A 23,338-nucleotide genomic window follows, 5' to 3' on the forward strand; every position below is an offset into this window, starting at 1 on the left:
CTGTCAAAATTCTTCACGTTTCACTTGCAATAAAGGAGATATTTTTTTCTTTCCGTAGGTCACAGTGCAGATGGGTTTCCCATGAACCAGAATTGTAAGAATTTCATGGAAGAGCAATGACTGTGCACAATTAAAAGAAAATTACATTATTTTAAATTCTTTGTGAAAATGTTTTCATGTTCTGTATTCCTTGTCACAACATGCATCCTGTGCATAACAGGTTGTATAACTACACAGGATAAATGGTGTTACAGTCTCCTAGGAATCTTTGTGCGTTTAAGCTCCGTGCCCTTATTTTGTGTAACATTTTTTACAGTTTCTTCAAAACTTACAATGCTACTATGTAGTACATATAAAACTTATTTTGGGAGCTATTACCAAGTTTAAAACATCCATTATGCAGGTATTTTATACTCAAATTTATTTGCACCTGAAAAATACACACCATCTTGAAAAGTTTGGATAGCTTGAAGTAATTTAATTTGAAGTTGACATTTTTTGGTTCCTTGAACTTCATATTATTACATATTTATTCGTATTTCACTGTATTAAAATTATGTAGCATGTAATTTTGCATGAGTGTCCTTAAAAAAAAAGAAGCACAATTTTAACACTTTTTTGAGTGCGAGTGGTCGGGGGTGAATCAAAATTGGTGCAAATTTCAATAACGACCCCTTAGAAATAATGATCCTTTTCCCAGGAACTGTGAAAGGTTGTCGTGTCGAGAGTTGACTGTATTTTACTATAATATCAGCACTAAAAATATCTATATGTCAATGCATATATTTTCATCTTCATTTCATACAAATGTTACACATACATATAAATTTACTAATTTGATATGTATATTATATTAGAAGTATTAATAATTTATACTGTTCATGAACACATCCAAGCAAGTAACATGAAACAGTTTTTAAGGCACAAAGTTAAATCACAGGACAATAATTGGAATAGTCACTTAAAAATGTAAAAACTGCATTACTCAATCAATAAAAATTTCAACATTATCACCATTAATTAGAACATTTACAAGTGATATTCTGTTACATGATATAAAAACAGTTTACATTAGCAACATGTTATCCTTTTTAAAAACACATTTCAAAGTAACAGTCGCAACATGGCATAAGCACAAGTATGTTGTTAAGAATATATGTGTATGTATGTATATATATACATAATTACAATTACAAATCACAGACTAGCATTGGTACTGTATGCATAAACTTTCAGTAGCACAAAATCTTCAGCCTATGAATCCATAATTTCCATCGTAGCATACACCTGCACCAACCAATCCATCAGCAATATCAGCTCCGAGTCACAGTCACTGTTGGTCCTTTTATACGCATCCAATACTCCTTGAATGCAACTGGCACATTTGCTTAAAATGTCCTGCAAGAGAAATGTCAAAAATAATCCTATCATGGATACAGTTACAGTTTCTGAATTACACCCAACAAAATGTACCTGTACTTACGACAACAACTTCTCTGATATGAATACATTAAAAGCACATAATGTAAAGGAACAAGTTGAGGCTGCATTTACTATCCACCTTCAATATGCTGAGTTAAGTCAGAACATTGGAATACCCCCTTGATTTGTTGGTCACGGATATCTATTCAACTGCTTGGTAAACATATGAATCCAATTCATTACTCAAAATTTTATCCTTCTTGTCTTTGTAGTTTCCAAAATAGAAAAATTGAGATAACTAATGTTTAAAAAATCATTACTTTATCTGCATTTACCTATCAATGAATAATTTGAGGTTTATACAATTTTTTCACGTTATTAAATCTTAAATCTGGCATTCTTGTTGGGACAATCTTTATTTAGATGAGTGCAGTGGTGGTGATTGGTGCCAAAACTGGGAGAGGATGGGTGTTAAAGGACAGTTTACTTTCTCATGGTAGACAAAGCTTAGCATTTAGGGGCCACAGTGTGGGGGAAAAAGTGGTGTAAAAAGAAAGAAAAAGAAAGAGAAAGAGAAAGAGAGAGAGAGAGAGAGAGAGAGAGAGAGAGAGAGAGAGAGAGAGAGAGAGGGGGAGGGGGGGGGGCTGGCTGGCACTGGATGAGTGTATCAGTTTATTGATAAAATTACTGTCGATATGTCTATAAATAACTTGAAATTTAGTGTATTTTGCTATTTTTATGAAAGTCAACACATATCCAAATGCTATGATTTTGCAAATTAAATGCCTATATAATCAGTATATTTTCAGAAGCAAAACATATTCTGTATGCATTAATGCATGCATTAATTACAGAGCTTAACGAATCATTCATGTCCTTGCAGGAAAAATGCAATATCAGATTGAGACAATATCGGTTAGTTATATTGGTAAATTTATATCAAGGGTTTATTGATACTGGCAAAAATTGCATATTGGACCACTCCCAGTTCAACTTGTATCTGTTTTTGGTATGAAGCTATAATGTCGATTTTTGTCAATTTTTGGCACCCACTTAAGAGACAACTAAAATAATAAATATCCCATTTTACTAGCACCTGGTGTGTCTTTCAGTCCACAGAATTCTATCTAAAAATCTGCAATCAACAGATTAGAATTAGAATTAGAAATTCTTTATTTATGTGCGAAGTTCAGCCTGTGGCTGCTCTACCACTTAACCTGCAAAATCTAGTACAATAAAACAAACAAAATATAATTACTACTATAACATAAGAATTCCATTACATTTTCACTTCTCAATATTTCAGTAATTAACACTCTAAAAAGATAAAAACAATTGTACTCATTCACACACATCAAAGTAATTATGAATTATAATGAAATAATTATAATTATGCATTCAGTAATTAACACTCTAAAAAGATAAAGACAATTTTACTTATTCACACACAATCAAAATCATTATGAACTATAATGAATTAATTATAATTATGCATTCAGTAATTAACACACTAAAAAGATAAAGATAATTTTACTCATTCTCACACATCAAAGTAATTATGAATTATAATTATGCATTCAGTAATTAACACTCTAAAAAGATACAGACAATTTTACTCATTCACACATCAAAATGTTCATCTTGGGTTCAAATCTGCTCATTTTTTTTGTTTTGGTAAGCATGCTGAAACTAGTTATGTGTACTGAGGCTCTGTCCCTGCTCATGTAGAAGTACTTCTGTTACTGCCCTTTTAAAGTTGTTGTATGTCGCACACGAGGTAGCATCTCGTGGCAGCGCATTCCAACAATATGCAGAAGCAGCTTTGAAGGATGACAGGAATATGGATTTTGAGAATCTGTCCAGATGAAGTTTCTTAGTGTCGAGTCGTGTAGTTGTGTATGTCGTGTCTAAATTGTAGTCTGTCGTATAAGTATGTCAGTGTTTTTGTTTGCAGAATTTTGAATATTGTGCAGGCCAGATGGAGTTTTCTGCGTCGCGTCATATTCAGCCAATTAACGTCATTTAAGTAAGGCAGTATGTGATCCCTTCGTTTCAAGCTAAATGCAAAACATATACAAGAATTCTGTACTTTTTGTGCAATTTTAGCATTCTTTTTTGTTAAACACTGTTTTGTTAACAATGTCACAGTAATCAAAAATGGGAAGAACGAGAGCTTGCATAAGATGCAATTTAACATCAGTCGAAAGTAAGTACGATGATTTATAGAGTGATCTAAGTATACCATAAGCTTTTGAACTCTTGAGACGTTAGGTGGTTTTGCCAGTCAAGTTTCTGATTAAATATCACACCTAAGTTCTTAACAGTTGTGCAGTGTGGGACCCTCACATCATTAATATTAATTGATAACCCATTTATTTGAGCAATTTATTTAAGGCAGAGCTAGAACCAATTAATGTAAAGCAGCATTTACTGGGGTTAATTACAAGACCATTACGTTTACACCATTTATAAATACCGTGTAGCCTTCGACGTGAAAACTGGAAACATCATCGTTGTCTTTCAGCCAACTTTCTGTGACGATGACTACATCATATTCGCTTTCGAGAACAATGTGTCTGAACTCGTCTATTTTCCCCGAGATGGACCTCATATTTACTGACGCGATTGTGAGGCACTGGTGGAGAGGAGAGGGGTCCTGTTGGGAAGTGTCGGGAGCAACGGGCAGTCGGTGAAACCGTTATTTATTTTCCTGAAGGTCCAAGGGAAGGGGCGAGTTCCAGATGTGCCGTGCATGGGCAGGTTTACAAACTGCTCAGTGAGTGAAGGAACAGAGCAGATACGTATATTAATGATATGAAACAGCGTACTTATGTTGAGAGAAATCCTTGTGGGTGTCCAAATGAGCAGCTCGAGCATAATTACACAACACACACATGCACGCATATACATGAACACAAAAAGTTAATTCTCATTTGCTGTTTCTTTAACATTGTTAAAAAGTTATGAAAAAGTTTCACATTGAGCACTAAAAACACACTCATAGTTTTGTCTTTGGCGACGCTCACATTACGACCTCTTGAACATGAAGGATTTCAATTCACATTCAGTTTCTATAAAATGTTTCCCTTCTGGCATAACTACCACAATCTTTCCATCAATCGTGTAGAACTTGTTGTTGCTGAACATTGCCTTGGCATCTTGGAGAAGCCTTTGCCTCTTTGGAGTCAGCGACTCCGTCAGTAGGTATTGGCTCCCCTTGAAGGTCTTCTTTGCTCGCCACACAGCTTCGCGATGTTTTTAAGAGATGAATTTTATGATCAAAGGTCGATTACCTTGTCTGACAACGTCGGCCGCCGACCTTCTGTTCCTCGGTGCTCCCAGGCGATGGCATCTGCTCACGAAGTCAGAAGAAACTTCAACGCTACGTTTCGTCAAGTATATCTGTAGAGCAACTTCTGTAGGGACCTCCTCCGGCGTTTCCAGTACTCCATGCAGCAGCAAGCACTTCTTCTGGCTGTATTGTTGCAGTTTATCCAATTCCTCTTACTGGTGAATCAATTGGGATTTGATAGTATCCATGTCTTCCAAGAAGATGACCAACTCGCCTTTGATGTCCTGCAGTTCCCTCCGTAACTCCTCAAGACCAGAATCGCTCACCCTTGCCCCGGGATCTGCCTGTGCACCACCGCAAAGAGCTGCTTCCACCTTGTCCTCCATGGTCTTCAATTTTGCCTCCAGCATGCTGCATCGTTGGCTGAGGTGCTTGTTCGCCATGGTTCTTTTGGTAGCACTGCCTCCGCATCGCTATTCACTCATAAGCACGAGAATTGAGAACTAAAAACTGGAATTTTAGTACGTTGTGGGATATCGAGCGAAATCTAGAGTACTTCAAGCCACGGGTTGACTAATTATATGTACCGTAAGAACATTTGCTGGCGTGATAATGCTCTATGTTAATAAAAAGCGGACATTATTTTCGGAGCAGACTTTACACGCGTCTAGTACTATCTGCCATACACAGAGGTTAAATAATGATTGATATGATAATGATAAATATTGAATGGTTTCACTGATAACATGAACAGGCAAATGGAGAGGCAAATCTAGAACATTTTCTTAGAATTAAGTTGATATCCTATACATAGGGACGTGAAGTTTTCGTTTTAACGATAACACCGAAAAGTTGAGGAAAGGAAAATAAAGTGTTTAAAATGTATTTCAGTAGGTTAAGGAGGCAAGTGTTTGGTGTTTTGGAATCATGATATAATGCGAATTACACCATTTTTCAGAATAACACTGAATTTGCACTTTAACGCGAAAAACATTTGCACGTATGCACTATAAACTGGGCTTAACACTTCTTCTGTTCAAAAAGAACTACCAGAAGCGCTATGAGATTTGTCCATTTCTAGTCTAGCTAGTGAAAGTTCGATTCAAAAGAGTTTGTCATGCTTCATGTATTGCAGTTTGGTGCAGAAATGACTGACAGTAGTTTGACCTTGTCCTGAAATAGAATTCGCCGCGGGGATCTTCTCAGAAGGAAAGTTTCGTAGGAACAAGAAAAATTTCATGGAGAAACACCTGTTGTGTGGGGAGGGCCATATGGGTGAGTGTATGTGTGTACACAAAACGGTATTTTGAGGTCTGAGAGGGATTTTTGGCATTGTTAGGGAAATTTCAGTCAGTCAGAATCACTGAAGCTGCATGGTTTGTGCAGTGTCTTTCATTTCCGTTTCCTTCTGTGGTGTACTTCGCAGCATCCCAAAGCCAGCAGTGAATGAATTAGTTTGCTTCAGATAGAACTACATTATTTTGTAATCACTGAATTTCAAAATAACATGGGCCGGCTCCTGTGGTGGGGTGGTTAGCACATCATGCTACGACACCAGGGGTCCTGGTTCGAATCCTGGCCTGGGCATGGATGTTTGTGAGTGTCCATTCATCAATTTCATCATATCATCACTCATCTTCGCAAATTAGCCAAAAGTGGCACAAAGCGAAGTAAAATAAAGAAAATCAATCAATCAATCAAAATAACATGGGAGCGAAAGGATTTCTTGATTAAGCTCAATGGAAGTGAGAGGCTGTTTCATATCCACTTTATGCACATAAAGGCTAATCGGGACCGGACCTACAGTTTGTTGAATCTGAACAACTGTAGTGATTCCACCGGGTATCGATCCCAGGACCACTTGATTCAGGGTGGCTACAAACAAGCAGAAATAAAATTCCCTGACTTTTCCAAGTTTTCCAGGACAAAAATTACATTTTTCCATGACAATTACAAACTAAACTAAATCAATGTTTTTGCAAATGGGAATAATAAACTCATACAGATCAGGTATGGATTTGTTAAGTACCAATATTATCTTCTATGAAATTGACTTAATTTCTCTATTCTCTATGATTTGAATTCAAACAGCAAAATAGTGAATTTGGAAAATTATTACAATTCACAAGATAGGGAAGGATTATGGAATTTTATCATATGCAGTACGTTTAAAATAAAATATTTGATTATTTTTAAAGTTACGACTAAATGAGATAAGAGTGAAGAGTGAATGATTAAGAAATAAAATTTGTAATTTATCAGTCTCCTAATACATTCTCGGTATTATATGTTGATATTTCCACTGAGGTTTGGAACCCTCTGCTTGGAAGAACCATGAGTGCGGACTCATTTTTCAATGCATAAAGATACTTCTCTCTTCTCTGTAAAGCAAACAACTTAACTCTTGCATATAAGTGAAACAATTGAATTGAACAAAATAAAGTGTCATATTTCCTTACATTATCAATGAGATTTCTGCTTCAGTACAGTATATTCAAGTGAAGTACTGTGAAACTGACAACATGTAGTTATACCATTATTGCTGACGAAAAGGATATGTAGGTATTAGAAATTTAACGCAAGGCATTTATAGAAATGCATTGTATAGGTACCTGATTTAGCTAACAACACATTAAAACAGGAACACTCTAATAATAAAAGTTTATGAAAGTTCATATACGAGGGGAATCCTGAAAAAAGCTTCAATGGTGCCTATACGCAGCACTAGTGGTCGGAGAGCGACACACATACATGCAGGCAGGAAGAAGTGGCATGTAACTGTAATCTGGTACAGTTGCAATGCAGCCGTTTTAGGACAGTTCTAGGTTAAAGATTGCAGCTCTCGTACAGTCTCCCACCGACTGACATGTAGCCTACATTGCACGCTCAGAATTTGGCACAGAGCCACCAGCAATCGTGTGAGGTGTGTAGACCGGACGTCGTGAGTGATAGTATGGTCAGAGGATGGTGCAGACAATTCACGGAAGGCCAATCGAATGTGCACAACCCCATACATACATACACATGGGCCCTTTGCATCAAAAAAAATAAAAGTAAAGTGCTCCCCTGTGCTTAGCACCATGCCATGAAGGCGTATAGGGGGTGTGGGGGTAACGCCCCACACTTTCTTGATCCTGTCGTAAGTGGGGGTGATGTGATCAGCATCATGCCCCTGACTGCCTTTACCCCCCAGGTACCCATGTTATTCGACGCTCGGTGGGCGCCGGGGCCACTTTCACCGTTAGAAAAGTTCCCGGATTTGAACCGGCCGGGGATCGAACCCGGGACCTTTAGCATGGTAGTCAAACACGTTACCGACTGAGCCACTGCGGCCAACCCTTTGCATCACTTCAGGTGAAATATCTTGGACCACTCCCTGTACAGTCCTGGCCTTGAATGTACCGACTTTCATCTCTTTCTTTAACTGAAGAGGTTTCTGGCAGGGCAAGGATTTGACAGCTACACTGCAGTAGAGATAGTTCCAGTCTTTGCTGTCAGACACATATAACATGGGCATACAAAATTTAGTGCCATGCTACGACAAATGCCAGAACAACGGTAGTGATTATTCCGAAAATTAGGTTAGGACTCACTGTTACTAATGTAATAATATACAACTGATATTCTTGTTTTATTTATGCCTAATCGGTAGGAACCTTGATATGTTATTATTTTTTTTAAATTGGTGTCTTTTCTTATTTTTTATTTTTTACTATACGGTGTTATTTTTCCCAAAATTCACATTTTCATTTTAGCGCATTTTCTGGCAAATATCTGAAATTATACCTTCATGGTGTTTTTAAACTACTGTTTCAAATTGTAAGTGACATGGCTTACGCCTCTTCGTGAGAGTTTGATATCTTGAAATTTTTTGGGTTTTTTTTTTTTTTTTACCTTTTTTAATTTTAAGGTAAGGATTTTAGATAATGGAATTTTCTCCATATATTCCGAAGGGTGCATGATGACCATAAGTGGCGATGCACCCAAAAAATTGAAATCAATAGATTTCATGTGACAGATACTGATATATTATGGCACCAAAAATTGGCATTATCTTTTTTGACTTGTTAGTGTTACGTTTCCCAAAATTCACGTTTTTGTTTTAGAACATTTATCTGCCAAATAAACCGAAACGTAATACTCCATTGGGCTTTTAAACTATTATTTTAAATTGTAGGTCACATGGTCTATGTATTTTCGTGACAGTTTGATATGTTGGAACAGATTTTTGAGGAAGTAAAAGTTAAGTGCTCCCTGCACTTTTCCATGAAGATGTATAGGGGTGATGTGATCAGCACCATGCTCCTGGCTACCTTTATTCCTCACAGTTTCCTCAAGGTACCAGCTTCATATGATGCTGGGTGGGCGCCGGAGCAGTTTGAATAGGTGGAAAACATCCCGGTTCTCCCCCACAGTGGATCGACCCCGGGTCACTCGCCCTAATGACTGTGTTCTATTATTACTCGCTCGACAAATGCCAATGGTGCGCACTTAGCTTGGTAATTCAAAACATATCTCATGTGACAAACACGAAGATGTGACTCCCTTGTGACGGTAGATATGCACTCGATCTCCTGTTAGAACCCTGCCACTTTGCTCTGTGATGCAAATGGCTTTGATAGAAGTTGAAAAAATCGTGGGAAATACATGATTTAATGTGGCTGTCAGAATTATTCCATGTACGTATAACTCTATAGTTTACTCTTGAGTAAAATGTTGGAACTCTTGAGTAAAACGTTGGAAAACTTGCATGTTCTATGTACACAAACATGGCCTAGAAAAGACAAGAATGTTGGATTTCATTTCGTTGTTTTAAGACATTTCTTTAAAAACAAATTGTTAAAAACTCCAACAATTCGCATTTTATGCCAAATTTCAATATTTCGAACGGGCAAAAAATGTGTCCAGACATCACTGCACATTCTTAAACATAACTTCGCAGCAATTACCATTTTTCACGGTTTTGGCGTTTGCGAAAAATCAATGTCCCTGCTAATTGGAAATTACTTTCTGGCCACCCCTCGCATAAATCAGTAGATGGAAAGTGAAAATTTAGCAGGGCTGGTAGAGAAAAGTCAATTCTTGAAGAAAGTGATTTGCTTTTATGATTGAATGATTTGAGTAAATATGATATTAACATATTTACGTATTTATTATTAGTATTTTATTTCATAATATAGGACATTAACCATACTCAGTGAGAGATTAATGACCATCTCTCATGAATTTAAACAGACAGGACAGAGAGTGGCGTTAATTTCATTGCAATACTAGTGTTGCAGTAAATTTGAGGTTGTGAGCATGCACTTGCCAATTTCTATAACGTTCACCAATGCAGATTTATGTTTCACTTTTTCGTGATAGTATTCAATATATATCCAGTTTTGTTGGATTCTTCTTGATATCTAAGAATAGTGCAATGTCATTGTAAACGTATGTTAACTTGTGTGAAACCAGTAATAACAGTCTAAAGCTCTTCTTGTTTATGCATTCGATTTTTGTTGGATGTTGCAGTCCATGCAATTTCTGTATCCATGTTTCCATGTTCCTTTAGTTTGCCCAACAAAATGCGTGACTACGACGTCTGACAACTATCGTACGGCACCACCCACTCTTATCCCCTCCATCTGTTGACAAGACCACTTACTACTCCCATACGGACAAAAAAAAAAAGATAATTCAATGTATTTTCCACGTAATACAGATTAGAGGCCTTACCATTACTCCCCGATGATACCATATGGTATCATGGTGCTGATTACGAAATGTATGTGCTTTTTGGACCTTCATACTCTTATGTTTGGGTGGAAACTCTGACACAGATCTGCAGCAAGCCTGGGAAATTCATATTGATGACCAACCTCCCCCCTCTCCGCAACATATCCATGTCACATTTCCGAACAGAGTTTCACATTTTGGCTCATTATTCAACTTGTATGGCACCCAGGAACATGAAATGTTTCAATCTCTTTGGAAACGTCCATTCTTTGAAAGGAATACTAAGGTTTGCGCATTCTCCCCAAAATAGCGGGAGAAGAGGTGGCAAACTACAGATTTTTTTTTCAATGAAATTCGGTGGTTGCGCCCCCAAACCCTCCTTCCTCAGTTCGGCATTCTGAATTGTACACGGTTGCATGCTCTGATGTTCTAGCTACAAAACAAAACTTATCCGAAGTAGATTGATTCCATAGTGCCAGAGTTATAACAATTTTCTTCCAAAAATGCAAATTACCTCATTTTCGTAAAAAAAATAAATTTAAAAAATCACATTTTGGCTTCTTATTCAACTTGTATGGCACCCAAGAACATGAAACATGTTAAGTTCTCTTGAGAAATGTCCATTCTTTGAAAAGAATACTAAAGTTTGCGCCCTCTCCCCAAAATAGGGGGGAAGAAGAGGCAAACTCCAGATTTTTATGTCTTTTCCATTGAAATTCAGGGGGTTGTGCCCCTCAACCCCCCTTCCTCGGTCCGGCATTCTGAATTGTACACGGTTGCATGATATGATGTTTTAGCTTCAAAACAAAACTTATCCGAAGTAGATTGCTCCCATAGTGCCAGAGTTATAACAATTCTCCTCCAAAAATGCAAATTACCTATATTTCGTAAAAAAAAAAATCACATTTTGGCTTATTATTCAACTTGTGTGGCACCCAAGAACATGAAACATGAGCCCGACCCTGTGGCCGAGTGGTTAGCACATCGCGCTGCGACGCCAAGGGTCCCGGGTTCGAATCCCGGTCGGACTTGGTTGTTTGTGAATGTCCATTCATCAATTTCATCATTTCATCACTCATCCCCATCTTCGCAAATTAACCAAGAGGCACAAAACGCGAAGTAAAATAAACTAAATCAATCAATCAATCAACATGAAACATGTTTCATTCTCTTGAGAAATATCCATTCTTTGAAAAGAATACTAGAGCGGCTTCTCTACAAAATAGTGGGAGAAGAGGGGGCAAACTCCATATTTTTATGTCTTTTTCCCATTGAAATTCGGGGGTAGCCCCCCCCCCACCAAACCTCCTTCCTCGGTTCGGCGTTCTGAATTGTACACGGCTGCATGCGCTGATGTTTTAGCTGAAAATCAAAAGTTATCCAAAGTACATTGCCCCCATAGTGCCTGAGTTATAACAATTTTCCTCCGAAGTGTGTTCAAATTTAAAATTCCCGCCGAGAAGCCCGAGCGAGAGAAATTTCTCTGTCTGCCTCTCTCTCTCCTCCTGCCATCACTGGTTTCTGGCGCCGTGGTTGTGTTGCGCATAAAAGTGACCTAAAAGTTGAGGCCAGAACTTACGAACGAGATTTTCTGTTCCCGTGCAGAGATCCATAACGATATCTTTAAATACAAAAAAATAAAAAAAAATTAAAAAGAAGTCAATGAAGACGACATTCCCTGACATTTCCCTGACTTTTTTTGACACCTCAAATTCCCTGACTTTTCCCGGTTTTCCAGGTTTTCCAGGTCTGTCGCCACCCTGTTGATTACAAGGCGGCGACACTACCACTATGCCATCAGGGAGGCCTGAGTACAAAAGTAATGTGAGTGTAACAAACCGGCAACTTTCTGTCGTCGGAGGCTTTGAGAAGCTTAAAAGAAGGAAGAAGAGAAGGTGTACATCACACTTCAAACTGTGGAAGCCTTTGTTAAAGCAATCATTCCATTAGAGTGAATGAAAAAATAAACTGCTATCTCTCTATTTAGAAGCTTTATATATAAATAGAGATGGTGCGTAGTAAAAGTTCACAGTATTCACTCACCACACTTCCTGAGTGAATACTGTGAACTTTTACTACGCAACATCTGTGCGTGGAAACACCATCTGTGCGTGGAAAATGATCATTATTATTGTAAACTAAGAAGTGCATTTAAGAAAACAATTTTTGAAAATTTTATTGTGTGTGAGTGAAAGTTTTAGAAATATGATTGTGTTCAAAGATTTGGGTGATATCCTTCAATAAACATTTCATATTTAGTGGCTGACGAGATGAAATAGTTTTCCAAATGCAAGAAATTTGGTAGTTTATCACAAAGGTAAGCCTTCGATTTATTTATTATTGCAATTAAAACTAAAATTTGCCTTAATTTTCCATAACTAAAACAATGTGAAAATCTTTTTCATAGAAGAAACCATAAAAACCATGTAAAAGTAACAACCATTTTCAATTAATAACACTGATATTTGCCTTAAACTGCGAAAAATAACACCGAATTGCAGTAAAATATAATCCCGAAATTTAGGGAAAAATAAAACGTAAACTTAATGTCCCTACCTATACATCATTTCACACACATGTTTACATCTTCATACTTAAATGTTAATATGTAAGGTTGATCCAAATTAGTCAAAGGATCAAAATTACTAACTTAATCTGGCAAGAAAAAAAACGACTGAATTATGACAAAACACTGACCAATCCAATTACTGCGTATTCCAGTGAAACTGGGATTTCATTTAAAATAATTATTATCTGACATTAAAAATTCAAATAGCTATATGTTATGACATAGCTTTTTATTGAAGAGAAAACTACAGTGGAACCCCGATTCTAAGTTTCCTCGTTTTACATTTTCCTGCATTATACATTCAATCTGTTTGGCTTCAATAGAACAAAATGTTACAGGGTGGCTAATCTAAGACCGTGATAAAATTCAAGTATAATTCCCGGTTTTCAAGGTGAACTTTCAAAAAATTCAAGGGTACAAGCAAGAGTTTCATCTATTTCAACCTTACTCATTACCCCCCCCCCTTTACCTTCCCAAAACACACACACATTGTATATTAACAATACAAATGGTTTTGTGATTCCAATGGGCCCAAAAGTTCTAATTTAATTCAACTGAAAGATAAACTTTGTGGTTCGTTGTTAAGTAACCAGAGTTCAATCCCGATGTCTGTAATTTCAGGTGGGAATATGGGAATATTCAGAAAATGTCCCTGCATAAGAAGTTCTGTGGCTCACCCAGCCTCTCATCACTGTGTACCTGGGGGTTAAGGTGGATGGAGCCTAGTGCTGATTACATCACCTGCAGTAAGGCCGAGATTGAGAATGCATGAAGCTCTATCCTCCACACCTTCTGTATTCCTGAATGGCATGGTGCAATGTACAGTCACCGGCAATAAAAATGGGGCACGTAGATCCTGAAATACTCGCTTTCCTGAAAGGTGTTGTCTGTGTCCCCTAAATCTACGGGGCTGGTAGAAGTTGCCATTGAAAATCTGCTATTAAAACCCCACCTATCGCCGTAGAGTAAGGCAACATACATAACGTCTTGCAGGGAAGCGAGTTTTTCAGGATCTATGCGTCCCATTTATATTGCCAGTGATTGTACAGGGGAAAACTTTACCTTTACAATATTCCTTGTGTTACAAAAAACAATAAGGGCAAAAACACCAAAACACACAATATATGGCATTGTATTTCTAAATTGTTTTGTCGTTCAATAAAAACAATTCAGAATCATCATATGGTTTGGTGTCGGTTTTTCGGAATTTATGGACAAAATAATGAGGTTCATCCAAGATTTAATATGGACCCTATTGCATGCTAGTACTCAACAGCGTGAAATAAACCCACATACTTCACACCGCTATTTCCACTAGAGTGGGTGGCCTTTTCTATAATTAATTACTCAACCGAACGTGGATGCTTTAAAGTAGGACCTGGCCAGATAGATCACTAGCAAATATATTTTAAAATTTTCTGGTTCGGGTCCTGATAATTTTTTTCTCTGAAAATTTCTCTACAGTTGAAGATTGTGTTGAATAAAACAATATTTTTTTTTGTAGGAGGATGATTGGATAAGAAGAGTACAGCATTTTTGATAAAGCGCATCAAGCAGGTCTCTATTACTTTCCAGAACTGTCACAGATTCTAGCAAACGAGAAAAAAAATATTTACAGTTCTAGAAAGTAAACTTGCTGTTTCTGTCCTAAAGAAATATAAATGATGCAAAATAATGGTCTATCTCCGATACTGTACTCGTACATAAACATCACAGTTTTAGAAATGATACATTGTTAATAAAAATAAGTTTGAAACCAATGACCTTTCGCAAGGCAAGCTAATATAAGGAAAGACTGCACGAGAAGCTAAAATAGGAATCTATACTTATTTCATTACTGTACTGTACTTTCCTCTGGGATTTTTCTCGCATTATCCTTGCCTACCAATGTTATACATTTGTCCTACCACGAGTTCAGATAAGAAATCTGTTTTATAATATTTTCCAATATATTTTTCCTTTACTTCCTCGACAAACAAAATATAAAATATGAAAAATATGCCTCTGAACATTTATGAATATGAATACATTAGAACATTTATGAATATGAATACATTAAATGAGATGTGGATTAATGAAGGTTGCAATTTTTCACGTCTAAGAAGCAAAATTCCCGCAGAATTCAAGGAATTCCCGGTGAGTAGCCACCCTGTGTTATAATTTTGCATTTTCCAGTACTGTTAAGTTCTGAAACCTTGGTTCCCTGAAAAATGTAAAAACGAGGTTCTACTGTAATATTTTTGTGCTTGTAAGAATATCTTGTACTACATGTTTTCATATTGTACTAAAAAATTAATGTTAACCTTTAGCAAACAAAAAATTATAGTAGAAGAACCGATTGTTATGTAGAGGTAAAATGTTTCTCTCTCTCCTTTTTGGCTGTACACCATGACTCACAGGGATTTCAAAGTAACTTCTTAAATTTTAAGATAACCACAGTTGCTAATTAATTATTAAAGATAAAATACAGATATTTGTTACGTGTTGCTTACAAGGTTCCTGTTAAAACCGACATTTGAGGTCTGTCACCGTATTCTTCTTCAGGCCTCTCCAATAAAATCACTTTAAAAAGTAAAAAACTAGAAATTGAAAGAAAAATGGTTAAAAGGATCAAATCATGTTTAACCTTTTTATAAGAAGAAGAAGGATCTGTTGACAGACCTGAAACGTTGGTTTTAACAGGAACCTTGTAAGCCACATGTAAGTAAGATATGTGTTAATAATTACGAATTTCAAATTTATACATATTCCCTCCCAATAATGAAAGTTAAGAAAAAAAAGAGAATGGAATGTTGCATAAAAAGTTTTTTTCAGAATGTACTCAAGTGAATAAAATATATCCAATGTGTAGTAATGATATTTTCCTACTATAATGCAAAATCACATTGAAAATTGTTATATACTTCTTGAGAAAAAAAATAAGAATGCATATTGAACACATAAGAAAAGGTGTGTATCAATTTTACAGAATGGGTTTCAAAGATCAGTTGTAGCATCAGCTCTATGGGCACTGAATACTTGAAAATTGCAAGGTACCACAACAAAAGGACACTTGTCAAGAACATATTACTCCCATCCCCTCATTTTGAGAGAAAAAAGTTGGGAAAAATGCTTTTTTTTTTTTCAATTTTGGAAATCTGACATCTTATGCTGGACCCTTAATTGCTGAACCTCAGGAAAAAAACTGTCCTGTCTTACAGTACAGACAAAGCTTTGAGGAGCATGTCTTGCAAACATTTTGGTTGCTTCCTTTTATTCTTCATAATTTCAGATCAAAGTGCCTGCACTAACTCTCAGGTCAAAAACTGCTCCCATGTGAGGAACAAGGATGTGGACTCCCAACCACCCTGACTAAATCTGCCCCAAGCTTCCTCTGAAAATATTAACACACTGAGTTGAGGGCCTACAGTGGTATAACTTGTAGCCGAAGATGTTCATTGTGCCATGTTTATCTGCCTATTCAAAAACTGCACTCACAATCTTATCTTTATCCAAGCATGAAGATTCCTGGAGTGACCACTTACACTTTTCTATTTTGAGTCATTCCATGCCATGTCAACTAAGTCCTCAACCTTACATTTTCTTATTCATTTGGAATTTGGCATACTGAATGGGCTACCTGAGGTAGGCACGTATGCAAAGTTGCAGATCCATATCTTTTGCATTTCAGAAAATACAGAAGTGCAAATGTGCAATTTGGATGAATATTTTCAACATATCCTTCATTTTAAATTGCAATTTTTGGCAGCCAGTGATCTACAGAAGTGATTCAGATGCTGCTGCAAAGGTCTTGGAAGAGCTGTTTCACACAAGATATCAGATGCATATGTCATATGAAAATGCCAAATTTTCAAAATTTTCCAACAATTACGGCTTTCACAAGTGTTGCATTTTTCCTTCGCCCCCCAATTGGTATTTTGTTGTGCTTCCCTCCAAATTTGGTCCACCCAGCATTCATAGAATCGACGCTACAAGCAACATTCTAGGATTTTTTTTAATAAGCTGGCAGCACTATCAGCCTTGTACATTGTTATTATCACCCCCCCCCCTCACTTGCCCCTGCAAAAAAAAGTATCAGCCTATTTTCAACAAAACTTTGCATGTTTGTAAGAATGTACCACTGATACCTAGATCTTTCATTCACTTAGGGCTATTGTGGTGGTCACTAATTCTTTTGCTTCTTCTTCCTTGAACTCTTCTTATTGGGAAGTACAACGTATAAATTTTACCTCCGCTAAAAGCCTTGTCATTATAGAGAAAAACAAACACACAAAAAATAAGATCTCATCTCTCCGTGACAATTAGTTCTCGAGCTACAATTTCTTTTTGGTACATGGGCCTCCCCGATGGCGCAGTGGTAGCGTCGTCGCCTTGTAATCAAGGGGTCCTGGGTTCAATACCCGGTGGAGGCACAAGTGGTTCGGATCCCACTTTAAACTGTAGGTCCAGTCCCGATTAGCCTTACTGTGCATAAAGTGGACTTAAAACACCAACTCAACTCAACTTTTTGGTACATTATGTGAAGTTTGAAAAGAATGCACGTGAAAGGTTCCCATCCAGAGGGGTTTTACAGGCACGTGAGGCCCTGTACACTAAATGCCGTCACGTGATACTGGTCCACATTACAAAGCAGTGCTCGTTTACAGTTAAATACTATAAAAATATTGAGCCTTCTGTTTGTGTGTCTGTAAAATTGTATTCCATGGAAAGAAAACATCAAATATACCTCATTGGAAGTCGGAAGTGTCTGCTTTTAGACAAAAGGAAGACAAAGCGATTTTAACTGTGTGTGTTCTCTATTCGGACAAAAATGTCTCTAAAAATATAATTTCTTCTTGTGGTTTTTATGTTAAGTCGAATTCAATTATGTGTAATGTCTTGTAAACCTGTCGTAAAAAAATGTTTCTCTTTCCTTAAATTAAAGCTTGGTTTTGCGGAAATATATTGGTCACCTCCAATATTGCTATCTCAGTAATGGTCAGACCAATGGTGATGCAATGAATTTCCAAATGATGACCATGGAAAAAAACAATCCATATTTTATCTTGTCACATTGTGCACATCGAAAACAACAAACAGAATTGTTTTTCTTGGCAACTGGCTCCTGTGTTTTCTGCCTTGTTACTTTGAGTACACGTGGAGCAATTGCATTTCGTTGCCCTTTAAACTCCATATCCAGCCAGAAGCTTTGACATGGAAAGTGAGCTGAAAGTTTTAGTTACTAAGCAAATTGTTGCACCCAAGGAAGCATTGTTGAGATACTGAAATTGGCACTCTGGGAAGCATTGTTGAGATGTTTTAATTGAATCATGCTATATTATCACTCCTGTGTTCCTGCCACGAATTGTTGCCTTCTCTGTTTTCCTTTGTTGTGAAGTTGCTGTACATCACAGGCATATTATTTCCGTATACAGAGGAGACTGCAAAACCATAAGCCACAGTCATTAAATTAGGCACACACAGGAGATGTACTATGTAGATATTCAGCACAAAATGCAGGCTCAACCAGGACTAGAACCCGAGTCTCTGGCATACCGTGCCATTGCTCTACCAACAGAGCTTCAGAGTTGAACTGGCTTCACCTGATTTTTCACAGAACACCAGTGAAATTAGCTTTTTATGAAATTTTTATTATAAGAAAATGGAGTGAAGAATAGTTTTCAGATAACACTTATCAAAAAATAGATACTTGAAGCTTTCCAATGAGGAAAATTTGATTTTTTCCTCCCATAGAATATAATTTTAGAAGCATGCAAACCGGCAGCTCAATATTCTTGACATGGATAGTAGTATTTCAATTGTAGGAAATTTTAGAAATTCACATTAGATAGTTTCCTAGATATTGCTTGATTCATTTGATATTTATTGCATTGGGGTACCATTGGGTGGTTTAGCAATTCAACAAATTTTGTCTCCATGGGTTTGGAAGCTCTGACATACCAAATAACTAACATGAATGGACACACACACATGCCCATCATATCAAGACACTTATTTCAGCTTTACTAGTGAGTACCCTAAAGTGAATTAAAACAGGCACAGGCAATTTGTCTACTATGTAAAGTGCAGAAACCTTGAACAGCTTGTGATCTACCAACAGTTACATCTAACATGCTGCAGAAATGTTGAAAAAAAAGCTGAATATCACCTGTAGTTTTTCTGTACCATGAAGGTAACTGAAACTGCTTGTAGAAAAAAATCTGAAAGCTATACTTGGGTCATTCCATGTCAAATCAACAATCTCAAATTTTTTAATTCATTTGAAATTTGGCATACAGGCAAAAATGACAATCAGGCAGCAGTACTTGCATCACACCATGCCTGGTCAAGCATGGTACCCCTGGGACTGGCACACCCATGGGTGTGTCTGAGAGGCATGTGATTCATTACCAAGCAGCAAAGAGCAGTTGGTGTGTCAGTCGTGTGTAATTATTCAAATATATGCAATGTCACTTGTTACCTTTGCTTGTTCTTTTTTTTTTTTTTTGGTCTATTTGAGAATTATTGAACAAATATTAAGGTAGGTTAGTTGATTTTCGATAACTTTCAAAACTTTTTTTTACATTTGGACATTGATGGATGGGATAACATTGCCAGATGCCGGGCACACCTCGCACTGCCCTCTGACATGACCAATGTTGACAGTACACTTCACAATTTTGAAAAAAAAAAAAGTCCCTATTTATGAATAACATGTGCAATGTGTGGCCGCTGTGGCTCAGTCGGTAACGCGTCAGACTACCATGCTAAAGGTCTCTGGTTTGATCCCTGAGAATTTTTCTAACGGAAGCGGCTCCAGCACCCACCCAGCGTTGAATGACATGGGTACCTGGGGGAAACCCTTGGGGGGGGGGGTAAAGGTGGTCAGGGGCATGATGCTGATCACATCACCTCCACTCACGACTGGATCAAGAAAGTGTGGGGCGTTACCCCCACACCCCCTATACGCCTTCATGGTGTGATGCTAAGCACACCACTTTACCTTTTTTTAAAAAATTTATTAATATGCCATAAATAACCCCATAAATTATTTGTAATGCATTAAATTCATAATAAATTATATCATTCTTTTGTCAATTCCATAAATACCCACAGAGACCATTGACTAACATCTAAAATTTTTCATGTTTTTCTTTACTTCGTACAAATACCTCTTTATACCTTCGTAACTTTTCCTCCATACTGAATGTTCATCCAGAGAATATTTTTCTTTCGTGATGTTTTATAAATATCTACATAGACAAAGTTAATAACCAATGCAAAGCTCATGTCTCTATCAGTTTTTGTACAAAAGTTACATACGTTGAAAGTTTTGGTTGGGTGACTTCTCGAACACCCTGCAAAAGAAATGTCCAATAGGTGTCTTCTGGCTGCTACAGTCATGGACACTTCTGGATGGTAATAACTTATTTGCTTTCAATTGAATTGTTACAATCCAGGAGTGTCCGTCCATAACAGAACATCACGTAAAATTATTTAGCTAGTTCCAAAATATGATTACAAACCTCTAAACCCTTAACTGACATTGCAAGTGAAATAGGTTAGCCAAAATTGGTAAAAAGCCAAAAAAGACAAAATTTCCATTATTTTTCCAAAAACCTGGCTTTTTATAAGGAAGGAAAAGCATCCATTCAAAAAACCAGTTGTTTGTTTTTTGCAACTTTACTGTAATTATTGTCAAAAATTCATAATTTACCCAGTACGGTATGGTATTGCGGTGACTTACAGTATTCCAGGCAAAGCATGTGGCAAAATCACATTTTTCGTTGTCATTGAGGCTTGTTCCAGTGTTTAGCATGAAGGGTGCATTCTACGTTGAAATTAGATCCCGCATTTCAAACAACTTTCCACTCTTTCCATCTTTCACTATGTGCACTAATAGTGTAGGTTCCAACTTTGAATCACCCTGTATTTGAAAGAACTGGGTACGTAAACATCAGCTCCATGTACGTTAATTTAAACAATATTGTGTTTATATATAATTTTCATTTCTGTTAGACCTTTACTTTGGAATTATAGGAATTTATCTATAAAAATGTATCATGTATTACCTAACCTACCGTAACCAAACCTAAATCTAATATAACTCAGGATTCCATTGGCATTCCATTTTCAATTTTGTACAGTTATTACGTAAAAATGAATGTACATTTCATATAATTTTTTTGGAATAAAATTAAGACCAGTTGTTCACATTAACTTTTTTACAACTGACATGGGCATGTAATATCTTGTGTGAAAGAGCCTTCAAACAACGTCTTAATCGCTTCTTATAGGTGTGCTTATTACTGAAATATTTCAATTTAACTAACTACTAACTCCCTAGCCTTCTTAAACCCGAAGGTTCATGGCTGCAGCAACACAGGCCTTCCATCTTTCCCTATCTTGAGCAAGTTCTATATACTCTTTTCCATCCCTACCGATTTCCTTTAGGTCCATCTCAACGTTGTCCCTTCATCTTCGTCTTGGCCTTCCTACAGGTCTCTTACCATCAGGTTTCCCAACAAGAATCCTGTAAACTCCTCTTTCCTCTACCATTCGTGCAACATGGCCTGCCCACCTAAGTCTTCTTGATTTAATTATTCTAATAATATCTGGACATGAATACAAATTAAACGAGAAGACAAAAGTTTATGAAGAGAGAAGTAACATGCATTTCCTGAATTAAGCCTACTTTTTATTTCCTCTTTAATATAATTTTCATTTGTTAATATTACTCCTTAGTATTTGAATTTGGAAACTGGTTCAAACAAGTTGTTATCAATAATTAGATTTTGATTATTACCTAACACTTGCTTTCGGCTTGTAAGCATATATTTAGTTTTCTCTTTGTTAACTTCCAAACCTATCTCTTTAGCAGTTTTGAAAAATATTTTAGCATTATTCTTAATTGTATTCACATCATCCCCCAGTAAGTCTACATCATCTGCATATGCTAACAACAATTTCAATTTAAAATTAACAAAATGGTGAAAAAAATTGCTCTAAATCACTGATTTTGCACCCTGTAATCTCGGAAATAACAAAGATACGCATCTGCAACTTTGCATAGGTCTCTGGTGGCCCTTTCAGTATGCCAAATTTGAAATGAATCAAAATTTGTATGGTTGAAATTGTTGATTTCACATGGAATAACCCACTTTAAAATATTAGCACTTTAAAATTAAATGCATATGAAAAATAAGTGTGTGTATGATTGAATTTTATTATGGCGATACATGAATTATTTTCTTTATCTGTCAAATCCGTTGCCTATCGTTATCTCCCAATGGAATGATTATAATGAAAAAGTTCACAGTTCTGCTTGTGATGGAGGAAAAACAAGCATATTTTTTCAGTACAGAACAAGAATTGCATACCTGAGGCCATTGTTGATGCAAAAGAGTAAGGCACTGTTGCTCCAAACATGGCAGAGACAAGAGTTTACAGTTGACTACTTCCACCAATAGAAATTCCAGTCTGTTCCAAGTGAGAAATGGCTGCTTTGACTGAGCAAACATCAAAATATTTCGAGGACACAATATGCGACTCAAATTCAGGGGGCCATCACAGATTTTCCAGAAGCCTACAAATTTCTGCTGAACATTGCTGTTCATAGCATCAGGGCAGTGTGTGACTGAAAAAAAGAGTAACATATTTTTAAATGGGTCAACAACATATTCAATAAAGATTCCCATTACAAAACTAATTACCAGTATGAATAAATGGAAATATACTTAAATCATGGCATATACACTGTGTAACATGTGTAATAAATGTATTTTACATTTTGTTTTATTTTATTTCCTGATTCTCATATTTTTCTTTTACTCACTATTTCAACTATCAAACACTGCTCATCAGATGAGTAAAAAAATGAGTATGCTAAGTTTGGTGTTAAGCTGATATTTTCATTTCACTCATTTCATCTTATATTCCACAATATTTTGTTGTGCTGAAACATCTTGAATATACGAGGGGAAGTCAAAAATTATCCACACTTTTACCATAACTTTCTTTAAGTTGGCCACACTAGCTTCAGAGCTTGCGTGCTGAAAGGTGGTACGGTTGTGGTTACGAGGCCGAGGTTTCATATTAATCGCTCCACTTTTCTTTCTTTGTAACAGAGTAAACATGGCTGCTCTGCAGGCAGTGTGCACCAACGCAGAACAATGATCCGTTTCTCTGCTCCGAAAGTGTGTCAGGGACTGTATTTCATGTTATAACCCCTCCCCTTTGGCCCAGTATTCTTAAACAAAAAGAACGTCGAAGGCAGGATAAGATGGCAAAATAAGGAGAGACTACTGAAAAAGTGTACATAACCACACCACCAACCCTCGAAAATTCTGGGCACACCA

General features: G+C 36.8%; 1 protein-coding gene across 1 annotated transcript in view; it reads right to left on the bottom strand.

Annotated features, from left to right (window-relative positions):
• Positions 1-457: 457 nt before the first annotated feature.
• The window catches only part of dlt (codanin-1 like protein dlt), a 123,349-nt gene continuing 100,468 nt past the window's right edge, over positions 458-23,338 (bottom strand). The window contains exons 10-11 of the mRNA XM_083120371.1: positions 22,361-22,617; positions 458-1,398 (exon numbers count right to left, since the gene is read on the bottom strand). Coding sequence (XP_082976497.1) covers positions 1,255-1,398; positions 22,361-22,617 — 401 coding nt within the window. The 3' untranslated portion in view covers positions 458-1,254. The remainder of the gene's footprint in view (positions 1,399-22,360; positions 22,618-23,338) is intronic.

This window comes from Lepisma saccharinum, chromosome 4, assembly GCF_977018435.1.
Source record: "Lepisma saccharinum chromosome 4, izLepSacc3.1, whole genome shotgun sequence".
Taxonomy (NCBI): domain Eukaryota; kingdom Metazoa; phylum Arthropoda; class Insecta; order Zygentoma; family Lepismatidae; genus Lepisma; species Lepisma saccharinum.